Here is a 17,082-nt window from a genome sequence, read left to right as displayed (position 1 = left end):
AGAGATGCAGCGTGGAAACAGCGGCTGCCCTACGTTAACCCGTATACTAGTTCTATCCTACACACTAGGGACAATTCACAGAAGCCAATTAACCTACAAACTTGCACATCTTTGGTATGTGAGAGGAAACCGGAACACCTGGAGAAAACCCATGCGGTCACAGGGAGAACGTACAAACTCCGTACAGACAGCACCGATAGTCAGGATCGAATCAGCGTCTCTGGCACTGTGAGGCTGCAACTCTACCGCTGCGCCACTGTGCTGCCCAGTGGAAAGAAGATGAATCATTTGGTTGACAGGTTCAGTGGGAAGACTTTGAAGCACTGGGAATGGGTGGCAAGGAGACAGAAGGAACTGCAGATTCTGAAATCTTGAGCAAAAAACAAAATGCTGGAAGAATTCAGCGGGTAAGGCAGCATCTGTGGAGGGAATGGATAAGCAACATTTCGGGTCAGGACCCATGAACATGAGATGGTTAAATTCACATATATCCACACGATGTTTAATATCATTCAACGCCTGTGCTCTGAGGCTCCCAAAATCATCTCCTGCACTGCCTTACAGCACTTGCAGCGCCGGAGACCCGGGTATCATCCCAACTATGGGTGCTGTCTGTACGGAGTTTGTACATTCTCCCCGTGACCATGTGAGCTTTTTCCGAGATCTTTGGTTTCCTCCCACACTCAAGACATACAGGTTTGTAGGTTAATTGGCTTGGTATAAATGTAAACTGTCCCGAGTGTGTGTAGGATAGTGTTACTGTGCGGGTATCGTTGGTCGGTGCAGATCCGGTGGGCCGAAGGGGCTGTTTCTGCGCTGTATCTCTAAACTAAACGAAACACTGTGGTCTGGTTGATGAAACAAAGACACCCCTATAGTTCATAAGTGGTTGGTCTGCACATTGACTGGTTGGTCTGCACATTGACTGGTTGGACTGCACATTGACTGGTTGGTCTGCACATTGACTGGTTGCCACTGTCAGGTTTCACTCGCTGGTGATGACTACATTGTGATTAGACTCCTGCATGGACAACCTAGCAAGGGCCAAGCTGCTTGTGGTTACATGGGTGAACAGTTGCACTTGGGCAGGGAAAATGAATCATCTCTCCTCGATAACCCGAGGACATTCTTTTGTTTAAATGCTCCAGGTGATACTTTTTTTACTTCACAGCTTCCCATCGAGCGTGGAGTGCAAGTGAAGTGATACAAGCTGAATGGTGGCCCTCTATTATTTTGCTGCATACATTGTTGTGTTGCCTTGTATTGCCATCGAGTCTTGGACAGTCTCAACCTAGTAAGGTCATAAGGTCATGTGATCGGAGTAGAATTAGGCCATTCGGCCCATCAAGTCTACTTCGCCATTCAATCATGGCTGATCTATCTCTCCCTCTTAACCCCATTCTCCTGCCCTCTCCCCATAACCTCTGACATCCGTACTAATCAAGAATCTATCTATCTCTGCCTTAAAAATATCCACTGACTTGGCCTCCACAGCCTTTTGTGGCAAAGAATTCCACAGATTCACCACCCTCTGACTAAAGAAATTTCTTCTCATCTCCTTCCTAAAAGAACGTCCTTTAATTCTGAGGCTCTGACCTCTAGTGCTAGACACTCCCACTAGTGGAAACATCCTCTCCACATCCACTGTATCCAAGTCTCTCACTATTCTGTATGTTTCAATGAGGTCCCCCCTCATTCATCTAAACTCCAGCAAACACTGTGGGTCAAAGGGTGGCTTTTCTTTCTGCAAATATTCTTATTCCAATAAAAAACAAAGGGCGACACAGCGGTGCAGCTGCTAACGTTACTGCCTCATGGCGCCAGACTTGGATTAGTGTCCTTTAAGCCAAGTCTGTAATGGTTGACTTCTCTACACCACCTGCCTGTCTATGTTGACTGAGGGTCTATCATTGGCTGTGCCATCATTGCTGCTTGTCGCCAGCTCTCTCTCTTCCTATTTTATGCAGGAAAAACGTTCCCGATGTTGGGGGAAATCCAGAATCAGCGGTCCCAGTTTAAGAATAAGGGGTAGGCCATTTAGGACTGAGATTAAGAAAAACTTTTTTACCCAGAGAGTTGTGAATCTGTGGAATTCTCTGCTTCAGAAAGGCTGTGGAGGCCCATTCAACAGAGAGTTAGATATAGCTCTTCGGGCTAATGGAATCAAGGGATAGGGGGAGAAAGTGAGAACGGATGATCAGCCATGATCATATTGAATGGCGGTGATGGCTCGAAGGCCAAATGGCCTACTTCTGCACCTATTTTCTATGTTTCTAAAAACAGAAAACAATGGAAATACTCAGCAGGTCAGGCTGCATCTGTAGGAAGAGAAACAAGCTTTAACGTTTCTGGTAAGAGTTTTGCTTCCCACAGATGCTGCCAGACCTCGTGAATATTTTGATCATTTTCTGTTTTTACTTACATTTCCAGCAGTATTTTTTGATTTTCTATCTTATTTACCTGTGAGAACATCACTGTTCATTTGATTGATTGATTGATTCAGCATGAATACATACTAATTACATTTAATTAGTTATCTGGAGGGCAAATATTGTTCAGCTCTCCTCCTGTGATGATCTCCCTGGGAGGGAGAATGAATTGGAAGTGAAACCGTGGCAAGGGGCAGCAGAATGGTGCAGCTGGTAGAGCCGTTGCCTCACAGCGCCAAAGACCCAGGTTCAATCTTCACCTGACTGTGTGTGGAGTCTAAACATTCTCCCCGCGACCGCGTGGGTTTCCTCCTAGTGCTCCAGTTTCCTCCTGCGTCCCAAAGATAGGCGGATGTATTGGTTAATTGGCTTCTATAAATTGCCCCTAGTGTGTAGGGAATACATGAGAAAGGAGGATAACGTGGAACTTGTGTGAATGGGTGATCGAGAGTCAGAGTTGACTCGGTGGGGCCGAAGGATCTGTTTCCACACTGTATCTTGACGGTAAACTAAACCAATGTAACTTTGATTTTATTGCCCATTGATCTCCTAACCTGGCTCCATACTAGATCACAGCAGTCTTCATTAATTACATAATGCTCTCTTCTTCTTGTCTCTCACCTTCCCCAACCCAACAGGCTGAGAATGAGAAGTTGACCTGGAGAGATCGTGTTCTTGGCTACCTGGGCAATTTTGTGTCGATTCTGTTCATGGTAGGACTGCCAGCACTTTTTCTTTTTTACAGTATCAGTACTCGAGCAACATTTCGCTGAATTGAAATTAGTTTTGTATGTTTGGAAAATGTCAAAAATGAGAAGTGCCTCTTGCCCTACAAAGGTGGCACTTGTTGGAGGCAACAGCACGGTAGCACAGTGGTAGAGTTGCTGCCTTACAGCGCCAAAGACCTGGGTTTGATCCCGACTACGGTGCTTGGCTGTACGGAGTTTGTACGTTCTCCCTGTGACCTGCGTTGATTTCCTCTGAGGTCTTCGGTCTCCTCCCACACTCCAAAGACGTACAGGTTTGTAGGTTAACCGGCTTGGTATAAATGTAAAATTGTCCCTCGTGTGTGTAGGATAGTGTAAGCGTACGGGGATTGCTGGTCGGTGCGAACTCGGTGGGCCGAAGGGCCTGTTTCCACGATGTGTCTCTAAACTAAACATTCCGGGTGAGATGTGTGAACGCCAATGGTTTCTCCTTGTGCAGATTGGCCTGACGTTTTCTGCTGTCTTTGGAGTGATTGTGTACCGGATCTCCATAGCGACGGCCATGGCAATGAGTACGCACGAGGGCACGAGGTCAAACATCCGGGTCACAGTGACCGCAACGGCCGTCATCATCAACCTCCTCCTGATCCTTATCCTGGACGAGATCTACGGAGCTATCGCTGAGTGGCTGACCAAGTTGGGTAGGTCTGCATCGGGAGATGCACCCATGATGGCATTAACATATGATGTGCATTGGAAGGCACTGGGCCTGTACCCGCTGGAGATTAGATGGATGAGAGGGGGACCTCATTGAAACCTACTGAATAGTTAAAGGCCTGGATAGAATGGAGAGGACGTTTCCACGTGGGAGAGTCTAGGACCAGAGGGCACACTCTCAGAATAAAAGGACGTACTTTTAGAAAGGAGATGAGGAGGAATTTCTTTAGTCAGAGGGTGGTGAATCTGTGGAATTCATTGCTGCAGAAGGGTGTGGAGGTGGGCAATTGATTTTTTTAAGGCAGAGACTGACCGATTCTTGATTAGTACGGGTGTCAGGAGTTAAGGGGGAAAAGGCAGGAGAATGGGGTTGAGAGGGAAAGATAGATCAGCCATGATTGAATGGCAGAATAGACTATATGGGCTGAATGGCCTAATTCTGCTCTTGTCACCTATGAACCCAGTGGGAACCAGCCAACCAGGGCCAGGCTGTGAAACGTGATGGGAGAGTGCCTGTGGTGTTCCCTCTCTCTAGGCCCACATTGGTAATCATCAGGGCTCATGATTCTCAAACCATAAGGAAAAATGTTAACATGGAACATAGAACATGGAACAGTACAGCACAGGATTTCTGCCCACAATGTCTGTGCTGAACATGATGCCAAGTCAAACCGCTCTCATCTGCTTCTACATCTGCTCTATTCCCTGCATATCTATGTGCCTATGTAAAACCTGCTGTAATGCCACCATCATGCCTGTCATCACCACCACCCCCAGCAGCATGTTCCATACCACCACCCACTCTCTGCATAAGAAAACTTGCCCTGCGCATCACCATTAAACTTTTCCCCTCTCAGCTTACAGCTGTGCCCGCTGGTGTTGGACATTTCCACCATGGGGAAATAGCTTCTGCCCCTATCTATGCCTCTCATAATTTTATATACTTTTGATCAAGACCCCTCAACCTCCTGCGTTCCAGAGAAAACAATCCAACTCTGTCCAACGTCTCCCTGTGGCTGAAACCCTCTAATCCAGGCATCATTCCGGTAAAACACCTGTGCACCTTCTCCAAACCTTTCACTTCTTTCCTGTAATGGGGCAATCAGAACTGCCCACAGGGTCTCGACCCGAAACATCACCCATTCCTTCTCTCCGGAGATGCTGCCCGTCCCGCTGAGTTACTCCAGCTTTTTGTGTCTATCTTCAATTCTAGTCAAAGTCTGACTCTCCTCTCTCCAGGTGTTTGGTAATGCCAGTGGTTCAGTGTCTAGCTGGCATGCCGCTAATGCCTGCACTCCACAGTTCCTGTTTCCTGCTCCACTTGTTTCCACACTCCCATTGGCAAACTGTGACATTGTTTCCCATGGTCCTTTTAAACTCACCCGGGCCCTGTTTCCCACGCTCTGTTGAAACGCGCCTGTTTCTGATTTCCCTGCTCCTTTTAAACTTAGCAGGTTCGTTGAGAAATTTATTACGCTGTTGTCGACCTCTTAATCAACCTCTTGATCAGAGAAGTATGCTATTGCTGGGGAATAGCTTCAAAGAGTCCAGAACATTACCAGTGCAGCACCACCAAGGTGTGCCGGATTAACAGAGGTTAATTGTGCGTACTTTAGGTGACAGTGGGATTAGATGTTGACTGATACATTGGTAGGACCTCCTCTGCTCTTGTGAAAGTTCCATGTGACCTCCTATATTCAGTGTGGGGGCAGGCACAATTTTTGGTTACATTTCTCGCCTAAACCATGAGTAGGTGAATCGAGGACCTAGGTTTAAGGTGAAGGGGAAAAGATTTAGTGGGAATCTGAGGGGGTAACCTTTTCACACAAAGGGTGATGGGTGTATGGAACAAGCTGCCCGAGGAGGTGGTTGAGGCTGGGACTTTCCCAAAGTTTAAGAAGCAGTTAGACAACTACATGGATAGGACAGGTTTGGAGGGATACGGATCAAATGCTGGCAGGTGGGACTAGTGTAGCTGGGACATGTTGGCCAGCGTGGGCAAGTTGGGCGGAAGGGGCAATGGCTCTATGACCTCTTATGTTGCAACACCCTGCTCTGCACACAGGCGGCATTTACGTGCTCAAGTCTCCAGACTGGAACCCAAAACCCCAGATTTCTGAGCCAGGGGCAATTGAGGAACTGAGGGTGTCGGGGGTTATGGGGAGAAGGCAGGTGAATGGGGTTAAGAGGGAAAGGTAGATCAGCCATAATTGAATGGCGTAGTAGACTTGATGGGAGGAATGGCCTAATTCTGCTCCTGTCACTTGCGAATTGTGTTGAAATTGTGGAGGTGACTAAAGTGGCAACTGAATCGCTGCTTTCTAGATGGGAAGAGAAATAAATCTGGTTAATGTCCAGTTACGAACACTGATAATCCATCTTGTAATGACACACCGCACGATTTGTTTGTGGCTGAAGTGTAGTTACCAATCTAACGCATTGCACACCAATGAACAAGAGAATCCCAGAGAAACTCACGACTCATATTTGGCAAAAGTTCAAACATCTTGCCTATCTTATGACTTGACTTTCATCCAAAGCAGGAAGCCCTGTGAAGCTTGATATGAGCGTAGTGATAAAAACAAGTGCTGATAGCTTTGAAAAATAGAAACACAGAAAATAGGTGCAGGAGGAGGCTATTTGGCCCTTCGAGCCAGCACCGCCATTCATTGTGATCATGGCTGATCATCCACAATCAGTAACCCGTGCCTGCCTTCTCCCCATATCCCTTGATTACGCTAGCCCTAAGAGCTCTATCTAACTCTCTTTTAAATTGGCCTCTACTGCCTTCAGTGGCAGAGAATTCCACAAATTCACAACTCTCTGGGTGAAAACGTTTTTTCTCATCTCAGTTTTAAATGACCTCCCCTTTATTCTTAGACTGTAGTCCCTAGTTCTGGACTCCCCCAACATTGGGAACATTTTTCCTGCATCTAGCTTGTCCAGTCCTTTTATAATTTTATACGTTTCTATAAGATCCCCTCTCATCCTTCTAAATTCCATTGAATACAAGCCCAATCTTTCCACATATGACAGTTCCGCCATCCCAGGGATTAACCTCGTGAACCTATGCTGCACTGCCTCAATAGCAAGGATGTCCTTCTTCAAATTAGGAGACAAAACTGCACACAATTCTCCAGATGTGGTCTCACCAGGGCCCTGTGCAACTGCAGAAGGACCTCCTATATTCAAATCCTCTCGTTATGAAGGCCAGCATGCCATTAGCTTTCTTCACTGCCTGCTGTACCTGCATGTTTACTTTCAGTGACTGGTGTACAAGGACACCCAGGTCTTGTTGCACTTCCCTTTTTCCCAATCTGACACCATTGACATAATAATCTGCCTCCTTGTTCTTGCCACCAAAGTGGATAACCTCACAGTTATCTACATAATACTGCATCTGCCATGCATCTGCCCACTCACTCAACGTGTCCAAGTCACCCTGCAACCTCCAAGCATCCTCTTCGCATTTCACACTGCCACCCAGCTTTGTGTCATTTGCAAATTTGCTAGTGTTACTTTTAATTCCATCATCCAAATCATCATTATTATATTTTGTAAATGTTTTCTGATATTATTTTATCAAAATCTGTTAAACTTACTAAGAGTTGTTTGTTATGTGTTTGTTTTGCAGAAGTCCCCAAAACAGAAAAGATCTTTGAAGAAAGATTGATTCTGAAAGCATTCCTGTTAAAATTTGTCAACTCTTACGCTTCCATTTTCTATGTGGCCTTCTTCAAAGGACGGTAAATTTCAATGGTTTAATGTTCTTTGAAAGGAATAAGAGGTAGTCTGTACTGGATCTTAAATCTTCCTGATATGCGGTGTACAATTTAAAGCCTGTTTAAAGCAGTTTGATTTATTTGTGTGCAAGGTTTCTATCAATTTTCCTGCAGCATTGAGTTGGTCAAGAAAACCACCAAGGAAATTCCAAGTGATAACCTTAGAAAGAATGGGAGACAGGGAATGGCTGGACTTAGACTGATTGCCAGGCCCTGAGGTTAAGGCCCAGTCCGAATTATAAACTATTAGTTAACTTGTTTTTAGGTCCACTAACGGCCATTTTGTTCCTTGATTTTTATTTGATTGACCTGAGCATTCAGAATTTCTAAAGAATTATGTTTTGCAACAAATAGTTGATATAATTGCAGGCATAAATTTGTTTTATAAATTCCCCACAATCTCTGGCGTTTCAGAGAGAACAATCCAAGTCTGTCCAACTATCCCTGTAGCTCATACCCTATAATCCAGGCATCATTCTGGCAAACTTCCTCTTTTCAAAGCCTCCACATCTTCCTGTAATGGAGTAACCAGAATTGCATGCAATACTCCAAATGCAGCCTACGAAGTTGCATCATGACTTGCCGATTGGAAGTTCCATCCATGTCTTCAACTTGGTACTTTTCCTGTTTTAGGATGGTTTTTACTGCATGAATGGTTTTATATAAATACAAACTTTGTTATACACTCCACTTGATATCCAGTCCTATTCAAGCCTTCAAGCCAATGGAACTGAACATTAGACACAAGGAACTGCAGATGCTGTTTCACAAAAGGAACAAAGTGCTGGAGTAACTCAGAGGGTCTGGAGAAAAAGGATGGATGGCGTTTTGGGTTGGGACCCTTCTTCAGAGACATCTATCCATGTTCTATGGATAGAACATGAAGATCTATCATGTTCTCCAGAGATGCTGCCTGACTTGCTGAGTTACTGCAGCACTTTGTGTCCATCTTCAGTATAAACCTGCATCTGCAGGTCCTCCCTACACGTTAGCACAGTATGTGTCGGCAGCCAACGCTTACTTTACATTACAGACCATGACGAGTCTCTGTTTTATCTTTCATTTTTCAGAAAGAATAGAAATGGAGTTTATCCCATCCTGAACTGTCAGTTGAGTTGATATAGTGGTGAGACCCTTCACTACCACAGTAGTGTGGTATTTCATTTCCATGGCCAGCCACTCCTCTGTTGATAGTTTGGTTTATTGTCACATGAACCGAGCTTATCGCTGTACCTCGGTACGTGTGACAATAAACTCGACTATCAACTATCATGTGGTGGCTGAGCACGGAAATGAAATACCACGCTACTGTAGTAGTGGAGGGTCACACCTTAAGATGAAGCTACAATACCATGAACGTCCAATTGGTCCTAATGCTTTCAAAATCCCTAACTTATATCAACATGAATAGCCAATGCGATGAAGCACAGTCGTGAGTTTATTATTGTCACGTGTACCGAGGTACAGGGAAAAGCTTTTGTTTGCGTGCTTTCCAGTAAAAAAAGAGACTATACATGAATACAATCAAGCTGTCCACACTTAGTGCAAGATATAACATTGAAGGTCGATTAAAGATACTTCAAAGGTCTTCAATGAGGTAGATGGGAGGTCAGGACAACACTCTAGTTGGTGAGAGGACTGTTCAGTTGCCTGATAACGACTGGGAAGAAAGTGTCCCTGAATCTGGAGGTTGTGTGTTGAAGATTATGATAATTGGTACCTTTTTCTTGGCAGGTTTGTGGGTCGACCTGGGGGATATGTTTATGTCTTTCATAACTACCGAATGGAAGAGGTAGGTGGGAGAAGCAGAGTTTTCTGTGCGGTGTTACTGTGCGTGTTGAATAGTTCTGTGGGGTTGGCCATATTATGTAGTTTAGTGATTCATATCCCGTAACATAAACCACTGTCACTCTCTCCTTGCCTCCACCAGTGTGCCCCTGGAGGCTGCCTGATCGAGCTCTGCATCCAGCTTGGCATTATCATGCTCGGAAAGCAACTTATCCAAAACAATCTCTTCGAAATTGGAGTTCCGTACGTACTCTGCCTGATTCCGTTTTCTAACCAAAATTATTTATCAGTTTACAGGATGTCTTGCAAACAGTTCTTGCCTCGTATTACAACCTCGTACATACACTGTATCGACAGCAGTAAAATGTAGAACCCAAGGAACTGCATTGCAACTACAAGCTCCGTACAGACAGCACCCCGTAGTCAGGATCGAACCCGGGTCTCCGGCGCTACATTCGCTGTAAGGCAGCAACTCTTCCGCTGCACCACCTTGACCATTACCAGAATGATGCCAGGATTGGAGGTGTTAGGTACAGGGAGAGGTTGGGCCAGACTTGGATTGTTTTCCCTAGAACACCAGAGATTGAGGGGAGACCTGATAGAAGCATATAAAATCATGAGAGGCATAGATAGACAGAGTAGACAGTCAGAACTTTTTTTCCCCAGGATGGATGTATCAAATATTAGGGGTCATAGCTTTAAGGTAAGAGGAGCAAAGTTTAAAGGAGATGTGTGGAGCATGGTTTTTTTTACACAGAGGGCGGTGGACGCAGATATAGTGGCATTTAAGAGACTTTTGGATAGGTACATGGATATGGAGGGATATGGATTATGTGCAGGCAGAGAAGAATTGTTCCTTAGTATCATGTTCAGCACATACATGATACTAAGGAACAATTATTGTGGGCAGAAGGGGCTGAAACTTTGCTGTACTGTTCTATGTTCTATTCGATGGTCGAAAGTGTACAATTTGGAGGTGTTGTCAAGCCTCAATAGCTTTCCAAAGGGTGTCATTGATGGAGGGACTGAATTTTAACAGTATATATAAAGCAAACAGGCTATTTTTATGCACTGTTCTTCTAGAGTATTGAAGAGGTTAGTCATGAAGGAAAATATGAATGTTAGAAAAATAATGAAACATTTTATAAAGAGTGCCAGAAAAATTAAATACAAGTACCAACAGTTACACTCAATAATTGATGGTGGCAAAATTGAATTAAAAATGTCAGATTTAAATGGTCCATTGTGCGCAAGACATTTTATACCACAGACATGTGGGAATTTGACTTTAAATAATACTCTATTAATCCACTTCAATTTAAAATGTTTATATTATCATAAATCCAGAGTGGAGTTGACATTCTTGCCCTGCCAGATGTTGCTAATGTTACTCCTGATCTTATGAAATAACTTGTTTTCAATTATGGGAAGATTAATTTTGAGTTATTCACAGGAGGATGAAGAAATTGTTCAGGAAACTGAAGGACGAAAGGGCCGAGACCAAAGTCTTGAGCCATTCAGATGCTACTCAAGAGCCGCAGCAATGGGACCTGGACTATAACTTGGAGCCTTTCACTGGCCTGACACCAGAATACATGGAGATGAGTGAGTTTAGTTATTGGATGTGAATCTTGCATGTATACCTTCCAACAGATCCATCGAGTTTGAGATGTGGTAGCAAAGTTCATAAGTTCTAAGAGCAGAATGAGGCCATTCAATCATGGCTGATCTATCTCTCCCTCTCGATCCCATTCTCCTGCCTTCGCCCAAAACCCCTTGCCCCCCTTACTGATCAAGAATCAAGGTTTATCCCATGACATAACAGAGTTTTAAGGAATACAGCACTCTTTTAATAAATGTAATTTAATAATAGGAAACAAATTTGTGATTGGTTTAGTGTTTTGCAAGATGTAAAATGGGGTTGGTCTAACGTTGTGAGTTTTCATTCCCGCTAAAATAGACCAGGGGAAAACCCTGGCAAACAGGGAGCAAATGAAGGTGTAACATAAAGCATAGAACAGTAGAGCACAGGAACAAGCCATTTGGCCCACAATGTCAGTGCTAAACATTGATGCCAAGATCAACAAATGTCTTCCGCTTGCACATGATCCATATCCCTCCATTCCCTGCATATCCATGTGGCTACCTTGCACCTTCACCACAACTCTATCCATCTGTGTTGCCCCTTTCACGGAGCGACGGACTTAGGACTGAAGGAAAGAAATCGATCAGATGGATAGCTATACAGTGAGGGGATATCCTCATAAGAAAAGAATTGAGGTGGGTCTAGCAATGTAAACTGTCATAAAGGAGGGGGAGGGGCATAGCATTATGGAGACAAGGGTGAAGAATAATCAGAAGTCAGAATTACATATTTCACAGCAGTGTTTTGTCTGTAGGTACCTGTGTAGCACCTCTAAAAACTTAAACTGCATAGTTTTATTTCCTGACCACATGACACTGACACGGAGTACACTTTCTCTAATAATGGAGGAATAGATAAACAGATAGATTAGTGTAAAGAAAAACAGAATAAAATCTTGAGGGAATTTCCAGCACCTAGTTATAGATTGGACGGAAGGGGTGGGTGTGAGTGGATGAGATCAGGACATTCAGTTTCTGCAATATCTACAGGAATCTGTTCTACTTTATGCAAAGTCCCAGTGAGGAAGGATTGACTCTTGGCAGGAACTGTGGAAAAATGAAGCTGAACAGATAAAGGAGAGACTAGGGGACACCAGAGTGCAATGATCGCAGGTGATACATCAGAGAAAGTACAGGGAAGGTATATAATTTAGCTTAGAGATGTAGCATGGAAACAGGCCCTTCAGTCCACAGAATCCATGCCGACCATCGATCGCCCGTTCACACCAGTTCTATGTCCTCCCACCTTCTCATCCACTCCTTACACACTAGGGACAATTTATAGAGGGCCAATTAACCTACAAACCCGCACGTCTTTGGGATGTGGGAGGAAACTGGAGGAAACCCACACGGTTACAGGGAGAACGTGCAAACTCCATCTCTATAACCAGTGAAATGGATGTGTTGGCAGTGTGATATTTTACCGTAATCCCCGGGCACATTTCCTTGCAAGCATGAACTCTTCCTGCAGGAGTAAGCTTGCTGAGTTAGTCCTGGGTCCCTGTCACAAAATCATTTGACACTTGGATTTATGGTTTATAAAACCTTTAAAGAAATCGTTGTGCTCACTCTTGGTTTCCATTTTGTTCTAATGATTTAGCCGAGGTGGCCATCACTTTCATAGGAGTATTTATAGACCATCCCCACCTGTCACTGAGGAGCTAGTGGAGAGTGACCCCATTGGATCACTGCGGTCTGGTGGTGAAGGTCTGCTCACTGTGCCGTTAGTGACAAGAATAGGGGGCTGACTTGGGGGAGAGCTTGCAGCAGGTGGCACTTCCAAGTATCTGCTTTCCTTTTAGGAGGATGGAGATGAAAGCCTTGAGAGATGTTTATGGACAAGCCATGCCAATATGCCGATGTTCATTTCACAGATGGAATCTCTTAACTATTGTGGTGCGTTGGTGTGCTCACCTTAAATCCCTTGTATGCTTCTTTACTCTATATAGAGTCAGAGAATGATACAGTGTGGAAACAGGCCTATTGGCCCAGCGTGCCCACACCAGCTACACTAGTCCCACCTGCCTGCGTTTGACCCATTTCCCTCCAAACCTGTCCTGTCCATGTACCTGTCTAACTGTTTCTTAAGCATTGGGATAGTCCCAGCCTCAACTACCTCCCCTGGCAGCTTGTTCCATACACCCACCACCCTTTGTGTGAAAAAGTTACCCCTCGGATTCCTATTAAATCTTTTCTCCTTCACCTTAAACCTATGTCCTCTGGTCCTCGATTCACCTACTCTGGGCAACGTGTACTGGAATGATACATAAATCTGTGATTATGTTCTTGTTAAGAGGCTTTAATAAATGTTGTTTTTTTTTCCCCCCCAGTTGTCCAGTTTGGCTTTGTGACTCTCTTTGTGGCATCCTTTCCCTTGGCACCCTTGTTTGCGCTTCTAAATAATGTAATTGAGATCCGGCTGGATGCGAAGAAATTTGTCGCTGAGCTTAGACGGCCAAATGCAGAGCGTGCAAAGGACATAGGTACGTCAGCAACTCAACAATATACCAGTTTAATTTATTTTAGTTTATGGTCACATGTACCGAGGTGCAGTGAAAAGCTTTTGTTGCGTGCTAACCAGTTAGCAGAAAGACAATACATGATTACAATCGAGCCATTTGCAGTGTGTAGATACCTCTGCAGTTCACTGGAAACTATGCCCTCGGCTTTGATTTGCACCATTCACCTTGCACCTTTATTGAAGTCTCTCTGCTTTGTTCAACAGGAATTTGGTACAACATTCTCAGCGGAATGGGGAAATTCTCAGTGATCATCAACGTAAGTCAATAAACCCAATAAACCTTATGAAACGGGTAGAATCTTTATCTACAGTGTGCAGGCTCGAGACATAATTGAAGTGACACAAAGAATTGTTTTTTTACAAACAATTTGGAAAAGAAAATCAGATTGGTTACCATTTAACCACTCTGTGAATGGAAAATTATATTTTTATGAGCACTGCTGTTCTGTGGTCCCCAGGACTTGGGTTCAATCTGTCCTTGTATGCTGTTTGTGTGGAGGTTGCATGTTTTCTCTGTGACTGTACATGTTTCTGCTTGTGGCTCCATCTTCCTCTAAGTTGTGCTGCTCGGTAAATTGACTCCCTTCAATCCCCCTAGTGTAGGTAACTGACAGGAGAATCAAAGGGAAGCTGATGGCCATGTGAAAAAAGAATAATTAGCGGAGGTGGTGGGAAATACGGAAAGGGGCGTTGGACTGATGGGATTATGGTCTGCTAAGATCTGAAGGGCTGAATGGCCTTCTAAATCAAATTTCATAACTACGTGCATGATAATTTAAATTTTAAATTTTGAAAAGTCGTCTTCTTTTAGACTTTAGTTTAGACTTCAGACATACAGTGAGTAAGCAGGCCTTTCGGCCCACCGAGTCCACGCCAATCACCCTGTACACTAGCACTATCCTACACACTAGGGGGCATTTACAATTTACAGAAACCAATTAACCTACAAACCTGTACGTCTTTGGAGTGTGGGAGGAAACCGGAGCACCTGGAGAAAACCCACATGGTCACAGGGGGAACCTACAAACTCCCTCTGGACAGCCCCCATAGTCAGGAAAGAACCCAGCTCTCCAGCGCTATAAGACACCAACTCTACCACTGCACCAATGTGCCGCCCCTGTTTCTGTTCAAATAGAGGTTCCCAAATCAATTTGTGTTTGTTTAACTTTAAGCAAATTTAGCACAGACTTTACTCATTAGAATTTTTATTTTGCATTTACTCATTTAATTATTTTATGCTACACGGCAAACAAACTACATTGAGGCTGTGTTGTACGCTGTTTAATTCCACATTGATCAATGAATGATGCTCTCTGCTGATGTACCGAAGCCGTGACAAGAATTGTTGCCTTTAAGAAATTTTTCCCTTTCAGAAGCTAACATCAACGATTTGGCACACCTGGTTGTAAACTTCCTTTTTGAAAAGGAAACAATCTTGTTCTCATTTCACAACTAATAGGGAAATTATATATATATAATTTGAACATTATAAATATAATTTGAAATGAGAACAAGATTGTTTCCTTTTCAAAAAGGAAGTTTACAACCATGTGTGCCAAATCGTTGATGTTAGCTTCATATTTATATATATACACACGCACACACGCACACACACATACACACACATACACACATACACACACATACACACACATACACACACACACATACACACACACATACACACACACATGCACACACACATACACACACATACACACACATACATACACACACACATACATACACACACATACACACACATACACACACATACACACACACATACACACACACATACACACACATACACACACATACACACACATACACACACACACACATACAAACACACATACACACACACATACACACACACACACATACACACACACACATACACACACACACACACATACAAACACACACCCACACTACCATGGAATGCCTTCCGCATTGCACTGTGTGGATGCACCTTTTCACATTAATGATGCTTCAAGGCAGAGGAAGGACCATGCATGTGGCAGAATAATAGCTCCAACCCCAAATGATTCCGACAATCAGTCTCTGGCCCAGACTTCCTAAGGTCTGCAACATTCACATGCCAGGTTTCTGGATTATTGATCAAGTCTCACAGAAGAGTCAGGATGTCATGATGCAGCTTTATTGGAGTTTGGTTAGGCTATATTTAGATAATGCGTGCAGTTCTGGTTGTCCCATTGCATGATGGATGTGGAGGCTGGGGGGTGCAGAGGAGGTTTACCAGAATGCTGCCTGAATTAGAGGGCATCAGTTACAGGAAGAGGTTGGATGGACTTGTATTGTTTTCTCTGGAGTGTTGGAGATTGAGAATAGAAGTATATAAAGTTCTGATGAAATATCTGATAGGTGTATAAAATGATGAGAGGCATAGTTAGAGTAGACAGTGTCAGCTCATTTCAGAAGTTGGCTTAAGGATAGAACACAAGTTGTGGTGAGAGGCACAAGTTGTGGTGAAAGGCTGTGTTTCAGATCGGAGGATGTTGATTAGTGGTGGATCAATGTTAGGAGCACTTTATAAAAAAAGATAAAGTACTCAAGTAACTCAGTGAGTCAGGCAGCATCTCTGAAGAACATGGGTAGGTGACGTTTCATGTCGGGTCTGAAGTAGAGTCACCTATCCATGTTCTCCAGAGATGCTGCCTCACCTGCTGAGTTACTTCAGTATCTGGTGTCTTTTTTTGTAAACCAGCATCTGCAATTCCTTTTATCTTAGAACCAATGTATACGACTTGGATATTAGAACGCAGAGTTAAATTCCAAGGTTTGCCAATGACGCAAATATTGGGGATGTGTCAGACAGCCATGAAGGTATGAATGGGCGGCAACATTACATAGATAGGCCAGCAGATCAGGCAGCCAAACTGTAGAGGAAGCTGAGTAGGGTGAATCATGAGGTGACGCGTGTTGGCAGAGGGAAAGGGAGAGGCAATGTTCACTGAAGGTCACAGTTCTAAACAATGTGTAGAGCCGAGGAGTCTTCACATTCATGTGTAGACTCTTTGAAGATAGCAATTGTTAAATTAAGTATGTAGCACTTATTTTGTTACTGGATCGGCAGTTAATAATACACATGGAAATAGGTTCAAAATAGATGCATTGGGTACAAAGGGAAATTATGATGTTAGTCTGTAACTGGAATTTGACCACAAATTCTGATCCCATTACTTTGGGAAGCACATGGGCTTGAGAGGGTGGGGTGGGAAGCACATGGGAATTCTTGAGAGGGTGGGGTGGGGATTTACCAGAGAGGTTTCAGGAATGGGAAATTTTAGATACAAGGATAGAGTGAAAAGCTGGAGCAAAGAGGAAGAGAAGGGTATACATGAGCAGGTTTAGATAGGTACGCAAAGAGTCGTTGTTCTCACCAGTTGATGGGACATACACAAGGGCAAACAGGTTTAAGGTTTTGGGCAGGAGGTACAAATGAGTTGTGAGGAAGAGTATACGGCAAT

The 17,082-nt window shown here is 43.9% G+C and overlaps 1 protein-coding gene across 1 annotated transcript in view; it reads left to right on the top strand.

The window, feature by feature from the left end:
* Positions 1 to 17,082, top strand: part of LOC144605114 (anoctamin-2-like) — a 91,417-nt gene that overhangs the window by 67,157 nt on the left and 7,178 nt on the right. Inside the window, exons 15-22 of the mRNA XM_078420176.1 lie at positions 3,068 to 3,142; positions 3,636 to 3,837; positions 7,488 to 7,599; positions 9,370 to 9,427; positions 9,566 to 9,666; positions 10,877 to 11,028; positions 13,398 to 13,550; positions 13,793 to 13,845. Coding sequence (XP_078276302.1) covers positions 3,068 to 3,142; positions 3,636 to 3,837; positions 7,488 to 7,599; positions 9,370 to 9,427; positions 9,566 to 9,666; positions 10,877 to 11,028; positions 13,398 to 13,550; positions 13,793 to 13,845 — 906 coding nt within the window. The remainder of the gene's footprint in view (positions 1 to 3,067; positions 3,143 to 3,635; positions 3,838 to 7,487; positions 7,600 to 9,369; positions 9,428 to 9,565; positions 9,667 to 10,876; positions 11,029 to 13,397; positions 13,551 to 13,792; positions 13,846 to 17,082) is intronic.

The sequence above is a fragment of the Rhinoraja longicauda genome, chromosome 23 (assembly GCF_053455715.1).
Source record: "Rhinoraja longicauda isolate Sanriku21f chromosome 23, sRhiLon1.1, whole genome shotgun sequence".
Lineage (NCBI taxonomy): Eukaryota > Metazoa > Chordata > Chondrichthyes > Rajiformes > Arhynchobatidae > Rhinoraja > Rhinoraja longicauda.
Note: the sequence above shows the minus strand (reverse complement) of the source record. Positions and strands in the feature narration are given on the sequence as shown.